The 12,352-nt window shown below is 38.1% G+C and overlaps 1 protein-coding gene across 1 annotated transcript; it reads left to right on the top strand.

The window, feature by feature from the left end:
- Positions 1-8,024: 8,024 nt before the first annotated feature.
- Positions 8,025-8,783, top strand: LOC121174158 (secreted RxLR effector protein 161-like). The gene has a single exon (XM_041012843.1). The coding sequence runs from the start codon at positions 8,025-8,027 to the stop codon at positions 8,781-8,783; it is 759 nt and encodes a 252-aa protein (XP_040868777.1).
- Positions 8,784-12,352: the final 3,569 nt, after the last annotated feature.

Here is a 12,352-nt window from a genome sequence, read left to right as displayed (position 1 = left end):
TTTCCTCTGGTGCTTATCAGGCTGGTTCTGCCGCCGTTGTTCTTGCCTAAACCCATTTCGGGCTTGTAACCATTCCCCAACATCACCCGAGCCACCATTACTGCCGTATCGGACAGGCAAGGTTGCCCAGAGAAGGAATCTACAGAGGCAATGCTTACCACCTCAATAGACTGGAAGGTTGTTTCTAATGACTCCTCTGCGGCTTCCACATATGGCATAGAGGACGGGCAACTTACCAAAATGTCTTCCTCGCCCGACACAATAACCAAATGCCCCTCTACTACGAATTTCAATCTTTGGTGGAGTGTAGAGGGAACGACTCCCAGCAGTGAATCCACGGGCGTCCCAAAAGACAACTGTAAGTCGGGTTAATATCCATTACTTGGAAGGTACCTGACAGGTATGGGGCCCTATCTGTACAGGGAGGTTGATCTCCCCCCTAACCTCTCGGCGGGTGCCGTTGAAGGCACGGACCACCATGGAACTTGGCTTTAGATGGGAAGCATTAAATGACAATTTCTCCAACGTGCTTTTGGGCATTACATTTAAACTGGAACCATTATTGATGAGTACCTTGGCCACGACGTGATCCATGCATTTCACGGACACATGCAAAGCCCTATTATGCCCTCTCCCCTCGGCAGGGATTTCTTCTTCGGCGAAGGCAAGATAGTTCTTGGCGGTGATGTTATTGACGAGTCCTCCAAAGCCTTCTACAGATATATCTTGGGCCACATGAGCTTCATTGAAGACCTTTACTAGCAAAGCCCGATGAAGCTCAGAGCTCATGAGTAGTTCCAAAAGAGAGACCCTGGCCGGGGTTTTCTTGAGATGCTCAATGACCTTGAACTCGCTTTGTTGAATAATGCGGAGGAACTCGCCTGCCTCCTCTAGCGATAATTCTTTCTTGCCACAGCCATCCCTTTTCTCCGGAAGACCTTTCACTGGAATATCCTCGTTCGGAGTGAGGGTCGCTTTGTCATTTTGTTCTTCCACTATCTTTGCCTTCCCTTTAACGTTTGCAGGTTGTGTCGGCAGGTCAGGGGGTGAAAACACGCGACCGCTGCGGGTCACACCGCTCAGCCCCATGATATTGGTTGCCTTGGCTGACAACGAGCTGATTTCGGTGGCCTCTTCCTTCCTTTCGCTTGGAGGTGCATACCTCCACGGAATTGTGTGGCTATTTCGGTATGGAAACAGAACAGGTTTAACTACCGAGGGGTATCGGGGCGTTTGGGGAGCTCCGTCTTTGGTGAAATATACCACCAAAGGCTTAGGCCTTCCAAAACTCCTCTCATCTGCGGACTACATACATATATGCTGCTCTTCACTCCCCTCATTGCCGACTTCCAGTCGGCCTCGATCTATCATCTGTTGCAATAGGTCCTCCACTGCTAAACATGTTTCCATGTTATGTAGCTCGCCGGGATGCATCAAACAGGAATCCTCTCCATGCCCATCGTGGGGAATTACGCCCCCCTTTTGTAGGGCCTCGTAGATAAACCTCCTGGGGTCGTCACGTCCCTTAAAGGCTTAGACCTGCGCGGCCTACCCGACTTGAAGACATTAACTGCTCCCCCTCCATGATTGGTGAACGGGTTTGTTTTCACGTTGGGCCGATCCTCTTGAAATGTCAGCCATCCGGCATCTATCAAATGTTGGACCTTGTATTTAAGGGCCAGGCATTTTTCGGTAGAGTGGCCCGAGTTTTCCCATGGTATGCGCAAGTTGCATCAAGGTTATACCACTTTGGGAAAGGAGGTTGGTAGATCTTCCCGGGAGATATCACAGCCATTTGATTGGCGATGAGGGACGACAAGAGGTCTTTGTACGTCATTGGGATCGGGGTGAATTATGGAGTTGGCCTTGGGGGAAAGTTCCTCATCACGTTGGAACTGGCGCCAAAGTGGGCGTTGCCGGCCGGGCAAGTCGTGGTTGGAGCCAGAGCTTGGGGGGCCTCCCTCTGGATGGGTGCGGGCGCTTTAGGCTGTACGGGTGCTGAATTGGAAGAGTCCCCGACGCGAGCTGAGAAGCTCGGGTGATGTGGCGCGTACTGATGGGTATCATGAGAGGTCTGTGGTGGCTTGACCCTTGCGGGTGCTGAAGTGACGGCATGGGTATCTCCTTCCTTCCTTTTTGCCCCAGTTGCTCTGATCCTCCTAGCATTGGTACTTGTGGAGGAGACGTAATCGAACTTCCCTCTCTTCAAACCTACTTCAATTCTCTCCCCGGCAAATACCAAGTCCGTGAAGCTGGAGGGCATATAGCCTACCAACTTCTCATAGTAAAACACCGGTAAGGTGTCTACCATCATGGCAATCATCTCCCTCTCGACCATGGGAGGGGTCACTTGTGCTGCCAGGTCCCTCCACCGCTGGGCATACTCTTTAAAGGTCTCACCTTCCTTTTTAACCATGTTCTGCAACTGAGTGCAATCGGGAGCCATATTGGAATTGTACTGATATTGCCTAAGGAAGGCAGTGATCAGATCCTTCCAAGTACGGATGTGGGAAGCTTCCAGATTAGTGTAACAAATGACCGCGGCTCCAGCCAAGCTATCTTGGAAAAAGTGCATTAACAACTTTTCATCCCTAGAATGCACCCCCATCTTGTGACAATACATCTTGAGATGGTTCTTAGCACAAGTCGTCCCTTTATACTTGTCGAAATCAGGTACCTTGAATTTTGGGGGGATGACGATGTCCGGTACCAAGCAAAGATCTGCCATGTCCGCGAACGGATAGTTGCCAAAGCCTTCAACAGCTCTCAATCTCTCCTCGATGAGATCGAGTTTCCTTCTTTCTTCCGCCGCCGGGGGTGGTCCCTCTGTGGACAAGAATATTGGTTGTGCTGGGAGGTTGGGTTGAGGCAGTACGTTGGGTGCCGGACCCTCGACGAGGATCGGGGGGGTAGAAATCGACGTCTACTTGGGCATACTCTCTATGATCCTCGTGAACCTCGTCAGACTGTCGAGGAGGCTCCCCTTCAAGGACGGGAGAAGGGACATGACTCGCGTCATCACGCATGACTGGTGGCGTGTTTGCTTCGTGCCCCTATTTTAGGAACATACATGGGAGGGAGCTAAAAGGGCTTTTAGTGATAATTCCCAAGGTGGTCATATCTATCTTGATGGTCTCTAGAGGTATCATCCTCTTCGAAGAACATATAGCAGCAGTAGGGACTACTAGCAACAATATGTTATCAAAGAGAAAAACTCTAGATGAGGGTTCACTGTAATCAAGCAAGTCGGAGACCTAGCATGATCACAGATTCACCTCCGCTCCTTATGTTCCCACGAACCCGGGTATAGGGCCCTTTTTCAACTCACCGTGTGTGCAAATAGTGTTGGTGTTTGTGTGCATCAAATGAATAAATATTTACCTCATGTATACATTTTAAAACACACTAAAAGCATCAAAAGAGTTTATATACACAAGAACATAAGAAAAAAGACAAAGAAAAAGAACAAAAGGGAAGTCATAGTAAAGAAAGCACACTGATTGATTGGCCTAACTCTCTAACAATAGTCCCCAATGGAGTCGCCAACTGTCGCAACCAACCCTTCGGTGGAAGGGCGACGCGAGACTCACGGATTCATCTTCCAAGAAAGGAAAATGCGCAGAGTCGCCACCAACGTTTATTTGAGGAAAATGTCGGAAAAACCGGAAAAAGACGTGGTCTACGAACTTTAAGTGAAAGGTTCAGGAGTTGTATTTACGCACGGGGAAGGTATTAGCACCCCACGCGTCCGTCACAAGGGACGGCAGCCTTTAATCAAGTGTGCTAATATGACTTCAATTTGTGTTATCTTCCATTTTTTACGCTTTTTATGTCTTTTTATGCCTTTTATATTTTTTTTATCTTTTTGTGGTCGACAAGGGTGTTTCCCTTGCTCCTACGTATTCCTCAATTATGGTAAGGAAATCAGACCTACATAGTTCTTTGAGAACTAAACGTTAGTTAAATTATTTTTATCCTTTTTTGCAAGATATATTTTGATTGAATGAAAGGTCATTTAAGGCGTTGGACCATTAAACAACCTTTCGATTCTTTTGAAAGGAGAGAAAACATTAAGGCATTGGACCATTAATGATCTCTTGTTTCTTTTTTTGAAAGAGGTAACAAAGTTACGTGTTGATTTTAGGCTTTAGAAATCCACGTTTAACAAATAAAAGCGGAAAAGACCATTTCAAGGCGTTGGACCTTAAAAATGACTTTTTAGGTGATGACAAAAGTTTGATTTATAAGTTGATTTTAGCCTTAGTTTCACTTTGGTTATTAGTCAATTCGATTAAGAAAGAAAAATCCCAAAGAAAAATGTCTGATTGATTTTTTTTATTATTTTATTAAAAGATATTTTTTTATTATTATATTATTATTTTGCCTCTTTTTGGTTTTAAACGTGGTTACGGCATGACAGAACGGTCGGATTTCATTTTAACAGAAATTAAAAGATGTTACAATTCAAATGAACGGTGGAAATTTATTTTATTTTGATTAGGCGAGAAAACGACTTAAATAAATGACTAAAGCACGTCAAAAGGGGGTACGGAAAGTAAATGAAATAAAAATAAAAGCATGCGAAGCAAATGGGGACCTTTAAGGGTACATAGAATGAATTGAAAAGTTCGATTTCGGGAACTTACTGGTTGAAGACCGAAGAACGACGAAGAAAGATGAAGAACGGTGGAAAACCTTCGCGAAATCGCCCACGGAAACGTCTTAGAAGCGTTACGGAAGCGCCTCAGCTTGGATTTTCTTCACAGAAACAATTTTTCTCACTAATTTTAAGTGATTCTCAGATACCGGGAGGGTTGAACATTTTTGTTTTACCCTCCTCCCCCTATTTATAGGGGAAAAGAGGGTGGTGGTTGCCGCCCAGCTCGCCCAAGCGAGCTGGGTTGCTTCCACCAGAAGGCACCGCCTTCTGTTGGAAGATCCTGGAAGGCCCAAGTGGTCCTGATTGCTATTTGTACCCCCATGTTTACTAAATACACACCCTGCCCTTTTTTTGCTGAATCTTTTTCCGTAAGGTTACGGAACTTTATGAATTACGTAAAGATACTTATTTTCTTTCCGTAATATCACGAAACCTTACGGATTATGCAATCATCCCTTCTTTGGCTTCTGGAATGTTACGGAACTTACGAATTGCGCCTTAACACGTCCTTTCAACTCTCGACATGTCGCGGAACTTCACGGATTGCCTAACGATGGGTGTCAAGTACCTCGAAGTGGTCAAGCAAGGGTCGCACCCCAACAAACAGATGGTCCCCAGACGAAATTAGGGTATGACATATACGACGCATGAACGTGGCCCGAAGCAAGTGCCAAAGACCCTAGAAGGTCAGTGCACTTCGCCCCCCGCGAACATACACAACATGCACATGCCAAAGCATTTCCAACATCAATCAACATTCCATTTTCACATCATTCATAGACATCATCTCGTCTCAATGACGTTATCAACACAACAACGACCTCATTTATATGCACATAATCATTAACAGTACCATCAATTCATGTTGACATGGTCTTGATTAACAACGTCATCTCAAATCAATATCATCATAAATATCAACATCACCACATATCAATTAAAGTCACCAATAGCAACATCAACAATGAGTCGCATTCCGCATGTAAATATATTTTCCATGCCAGAGGTTCACACTCCCCAGGTCTTCAAACAACACAAGTTTAATAAACAATAATGTTATTCATCCACAATAGATATATCGCATCCCATTCGTTAAAAACATAGTTTTTCTTGAAAGAAAATCAGCATGCAACAGGGACAGGCAGATATTCCCATAGCTAGGTTCCCTGACCCTAACTATGGTATCAAAACGGTAAATTTTATAATAACTCCCCTCACCTATCGTGAGCTCTCCGTCAGTTCCTCTTTGCGTCACTTAGAGGTCTCTCTCTCTCGTTTGTGCTTGTCGGTCCAACGCAAGTCTCTCAAACAAACTATGAAATGGATGATTGAAGGATTTTCTCCATTGAATCTTCGAGGAGGATTCTGAGGATTCTGCTCCGATTAAAGTGTTCCTCTTGGTGTGGGGGTCCAACGGCAAGCAACGGCGGCTCACAACGGCCACCAATGGTCTTGGGTGGAGGAAAATAAGGTTTTAGGGTTTGGGAGACATTTTTGGGGGAAGAGGAGAGTGAAAATCGTGTTTTTCACGCTAAGGACGTATTTATAACCTGCAACTTTCGCTTAGCGGGCCTCTCGCGCTAAGTTGAAGTCCACTTCTTGCGCTTAGCGCAAGGATTTAGGCTTAGCGCAGCCCCCTCTACACTAGGGCTCACTTAGCGCACACTCTGGGCGCTCAGCGCACTTCCTCTAGGTTGAAAATGGTCTTATCGCAACTTTGGGCCATTCAGTGCAATTCCCCTCGGTTGGAATTGCGCTTAGCGCACCATTCTCGCTTATCGGGAGACCGAAAGTTATTATTTTCAAGATCCCAATAGTCAGACTGTAGAAGCATATCTTAGGGATATCCAGACAAAATTTGAAGACGAGCCAACAGTTAACAAATCTGGTATCGCAATTTCATTGAACTAGGTTTTGGAAAAAAAATCTAAAATCTCATACTTTCAACTTAGCTCAACAAAACTCCACATAATTCAACATCTATATCAATAAATTCACACATGACTAGTTCAAGGCATACTTCAACTCATTCAAGTTTATCATATAATCAAATAACACAATAAAATAATCAGGGTGTTACATTGAGTGAAGCTGCTTCCACTGTTGTGTTTGTGCTGAATAGAAGTCCTTCAAAAAGACTAGATGGTGTGACTCTAGAAGAAACTTGGTCAGGCATCAAACCCAATGTGAAGCATCTGAGAATTTTTGGTGTTGTATGCTACAAACACATTCCTGACCAATTGAGACAAAAACTAGATGACAAAGGTGAACTAATGGTATTTCTTGGATACCATGAGACAGGAGGGTATAGGCTTCTTGATCCGAGGACCAAGAAAATTGCAATTAGTAGGGATGTGGAATTTGATGAGTATAAAAACTGGAGGCTGGAACCTGAGTCTACAAGCAGGAATGCAAGATTCCTGATTGAAGCAGATTATAGTGGTAATAATGTTGTGGTAACAATTGCCACATCTGACCAAGCTAATCTAAGAAAGTCAACAAGAGTGACACAAGTTCCCCAGAATTTGAGAGATTATGAATTTTATAAAGATGATCAAATCACTGAAGGTGGTGACCTAGTGCATTTGGCTTTATATGCTGGTCTTGAGCTAGTAAATGTAGATGAAGCATTGCAAGAACCTCAATGGATTCAAGCAATGAAGGAGGAATTAAGCTTAATTAAGAAGAACCATACCTGGGACCTTGTGAATCTCCCAAAAGGGAAAAGACCTATTGCAGTTAAATGTGTTTTTAAAATGAAGAATCCTAAAGGAGAGGTGGTCAAGCACAAGGCAAGACTATTAGCAAAGGGTTTCCTGCAAAGATAAGGTGTGGACTATGGTGAAATTTTTGCTCCAATAGCAAGGATTGAGACAATAAGGCTTGTAGTTGCAATTGCAAGTCTAAGAAAGTGGTCAAGTCTACTTTTCTAAATGGTCCTCTTGAAGAAGATGTGTTTGTTGAACAGCCTCCAGGTTTTCAAGTTGATGGCCAGGAAGACAAAGTGTACAAATTAAAAAATGCCTTGTATGGCTTAAAACAAGCTCCAAGAGCTTGGAACAAGAAGATTGATGGTGTTATCAACCAGATTGGGTTTGAGAAATGTATTTCTGAACATGGTGTCTATATTAAAAGAGAGACTACTACAGATTTAGTCCTATTGTGCCTCTATGTGGATGATCTATTGATCACTGGGAGCAATATGTCAGAAATCAACAAAGTCAAGCAGTTGTTGATGAAGAAATTTGAAATGACTGACCTGGGCCAACTATCCTATTTCCTTGGCATTGAATTCAAGGAAATTGAAGCAGGTGTGGTGATGCATCAAAGTAAATACGCAGTTGACTTGCTTGTGAAGTTTTAGATGAGCAATTGCAATCCAGCTACAACTCCAGCTGAAACTGGACTATTGATGAGCTTGAATGGTGAAGGAGAACTAGCAGATGCTACTTTGTATAGACAAATAGTTGGCTCACTCAAGTACTTGTGCAATACAAGACCTGACATAGCTTATAGTGTTGGCATTATAAGCAAGTTTATGAAGGCACCTAAGATTGCTCACATGATGGCTGCAAAGAGGAACTTAAGGTATGTGAAGGGCACAACTGATTATGGAGTGTTGCTACCTTTTGGACTGAATGAATCAAATCAAAATCTGCTTGGCTATACTGACTCAGATTGGAGGAAGGACAAGGATGACAGGAAGAGCACTGCAGCCTATGTGTTCATGTATGGTGGAGCTCTAATCTCCTGGAGCTCGAAGAAAGAAGATCCAGTAGCATTATCTACTTATGAAGCTGAGTATATAGCAGCTTCCCTTGGAGCATGTCAAGGTCTATGGTTGAGAAAAATGCTGAAAGAAATGAAGATTCAGAAGAAGGAACCAGTTTACTTGCTGATTGATAATAAGTCAGCAATCAATCTTGCTAAGAACCCAGTAGATCATGGGAACAACAAGCACATTGATACTAGATATCATTTTATCAGGGACAAAGTTAACAAAGGAAAGATCAAGCTCATCTACTACAAATCAGAAGATAATCTTACCGATTTACTAACAAAACCACTGAAGAAAGCCAAGTTTGAAGAATTGAGAAGTAAACTTATGATTGAAGCTGATTGAGGATCAGAATTAGAGGATGATGTTGTAGTAATTCTGATCCATTTTGGATAAGTCAGAAGCTTTCAATCTTTAGAAAGTTAGTTAATTAGTTAGTAGTTTGTTGCTGAAAACAGAAAGTAAGGTGTTGAGTTATAATTTTCGGTTTTATCATTTTAGTCTTTAACAATGATATATAAATATAGTTGATCATTCAATAAGATAGTTGAATTGGTTCACACATTTTGAAAGGAACAATTGTGATCAAAACTCTCTTCCTCCAATTTCATACATTTTTCTCTTTTCCTGCAAGTGTGTGTCAAGGAACTCATATGTTCTTAACACTAACATTAGATACTAATAATTTTCATGATTACATGTAGTGATTTGAAATTATGCTCAATTAGAAGATAATATAAAGATTATTTTTTATTTTTAAATATCATAATTGTCTTAAATTATTTTGTATGCAAAGTATTGTGCATAAATTATTATGTATGCAAATAAGTATGAGGTTGACACAAGCAAAAAATAGTGGAGGATACCGAAGAAAGTTATTATTTAGAAATAAAAAAATATGTTTATTTGAAAGACTTAAATGTAATTTTGATCCTCCGATTTTGCTCAATTTGCAAGTTATGTTCGTCCATTTAAAATAGAGACATTTGGTCTTTTTGTTTTAAAAAAAATCATTAATTTAGTACTCTATTTCGAAAAAGAGACATTTGGTCCTCTTATTTTAAACATTTTATAATTTTAGTCAAATCCTCAATTTTTCCTACGACTTATTTCTTTTATTTTGATACAGTTAAGGGTGTAAGCGGTTCGAATCCAATCTGCGAACTTGCCCTATTCAACCCAACTCAATTAGATTCTTGTAAGTTGGATGGGATTGAATTGAGTTTGTTTTAGTTTAATGAACCCGATTAGAATTGGATTGACTAACTAAACACATCTCATCCTCAAGGTAATACAGTTTTATCTTAAGGTAATACATTATTTTGGAGTTTATCTTTTTGTGTTTATTTTAAATTTTTATCTTAAGGTAATATATATTTCTATGAATAGTACTAGGAGTATTTATGGTTTATTTTTTTATTTGTTTATCGTATGAATAGTATAATGTTTTATGATTATTGATTTTTAAAAATATCCTTACTATTCTGTAAAAAATATCTTTACTATTTTTGAATTTGATGATTTCTTTAATTTTTTTTCCAAGACTTAAAGAGGTGGCAATTTTTTAAAGGTACAACCCAATAACCAACGCAATCCAATCCAATTGGTAAAATAAAAAGGTAAATCCAATATAATCCGACTTAATTAAGTTTAATTGGATTGGATTGAAAATATACAAAACTCAATCTATCCCAGGCCACTTACACAGTTAGATATAGTTGAACATTGGGCCTAACATATTCATTTAAGGTATCATAAAAAAAATTTAATTAACTATAATGTAAGAAATAAAATGTAGTTAAAACTGAAAATGAAAACAAAGTTATAGATTTTTTAAAATATGGGGACCGGAATTGTGAGTTTTCTAAAATAGAAGGAACAAATTTCTCTATTTTGAAATATGGGACTAAAATGATGGGTCTTTTAAAAAAAATAGAGGAATCAAATATCTTTATTTTAAGATGGAAAAATCAAAATTATGGATTAAGCAAAATAGGAGAATCAAAATTACATTTAAGCTTATTCAAAGTTATGTACAAAATAGTTTTTAACAATTTCATATTCATTACTAACAATTAGTTTTTTTTATTAGTTACATTTGTTAATAAATAATTAGTTTAATAATAATAATAATAATAATAATAATAATAATAAGTATACAGTAAAAAGGTATAATATGTAAATTATCATAATACATTGTTAATCATTTTCATTATTATAATTATAATTTTAAGAAAAAAATCTGATTGCAATCAACTATTATAATTACATTATAATTATTATATAATTTAAAAATAAATTTATTTCAAAAAAATAAAATGAATTTCCAGCAAATTTCTAGTTTTTATTTTTTAATTTAATATCAACCAGTGAAATTAAAACAAGCGGATTCGTAGTGTTTTGCGCAAACATAATTCCTACTATGAGGAATGCTAATTAACTAAACTCTCTCTTACACTTTCCCTCAAAAACTCTATTGGATTGAAAATAATTAATTTTTATAGGTTTCACTTCTCATTTAATATAAATTATAAGAAAATTATTAAATGAGAAACAAAACCTATTAAAATTCATGATTTTAAATAAATTCAAATAATTCATAAAGAAAGTCTTATAAAAGGAGTGTTGAAGAGAGTTTCACTAGCATCTATCTTCCTATTATATAACATTGTCATAGAAATCTTTATACTAATAAAAGTAAAGAAATCTTAGAGAAAATTATTATACATTTGAGTGAGAAATTTTTATACTAGATAATTTATTTTTCAATAAATTTTTACAATTGTAAATTAATTATTATCAAGTAATTTTGAAATTTAAATAATTAGATCAATTATTATGAATCTAATTTAAAATTCCAAAAAATTAAATTTATCATAACTAATAATTTTAAATTAATTATTTTCTAGTAATTGCGATAACTATTTTAAATTTTGAATAATTAGATTAATTATAATCAATATATTTTATCTTTATATTAATTTTTTCTTGGAGGAAAAATCTTAGGCAATTGAGCAGCAAATTTTTAGATAAATTTTGTGTCTATTTTTTAAATCATATAAATATTGTAATTAAGGTAATTAGAACAGGTATATATATATATATAATTTGACATAATTAAATTAATTAGAACAAATAATAAAGCAAATCTTCTTATCAATCAAAGTCACACTCAGTTATAACTGAAATAATTTTATAATAATTAGATGTATGATAAGAGAACCGTCATCATAGAAATAAAAATGAATTTTATTAAAAAATAGAAAATTTTAAATCAAGTATAACCAAAAACTAATTAAAATTGAAAGATTTTTTTTTTTGGATTATTTGAAAGAAATTAAAAGCAAGAGAATATCAGTTTTCATTATTATTGTCATCAATTTAAAATTATTTAAATTTAAATTAATAGATAAATAATGACTAAAAAAACAAGGGACTTAAAGGATAAAGAATAAAAATAAACGAGAGAATATTGCAGTAAGAAATTAAGAGAAAATATTGCTAAATAAAAATATATACCAATTAAACTTATAAATACAAATTGAAAATAATTCAAAGAAATTAAAACCCGTTTTAAATCGTAGAATCATCCACGAAGGCTCAACGAGTTAAAATGGGAGCAAAATTGAAATTGGAGTGGACTCGGCCGAGTTAGTGCAGACTCTAGCAAGGTAAACTTGCAAGTCTATGTAGAGTCTGTGGGTTTATGAAAAACTCAAAATGGCGCCGTTTAATTTCGTTCGCGCTTCATTTTCTCTTCCTCATTCGAGGGTTAATGCTTTGTGCTACTTGCAACTACTTAATCGCATTTCTTCCTCCTCGCATTTAGTGCCAGAGTGCGACGGTAAAGTTCGACAGTGGGGTGCGACGGTGAAGGGATCCTCCACAAGACCACGACGATGAAGTTCGAGTGC

This window comes from Glycine max, chromosome 2 (genome assembly GCF_000004515.6).
Source record: "Glycine max cultivar Williams 82 chromosome 2, Glycine_max_v4.0, whole genome shotgun sequence".
Classification (NCBI taxonomy): Eukaryota; Viridiplantae; Streptophyta; class Magnoliopsida; order Fabales; family Fabaceae; genus Glycine; species Glycine max.
The sequence above is the reverse complement of the archived record's forward strand: the minus strand, read 5'-3'. Positions and strand labels throughout refer to the sequence as shown.

Excerpts from the sequence above, each read along its gene's own strand:
- LOC121174158 (XM_041012843.1), top strand. The coding sequence starts at position 8,025 with ATGAGCAATTGCAATCCAGCTACAACTCCAGCTGAAACTGGACTATTG.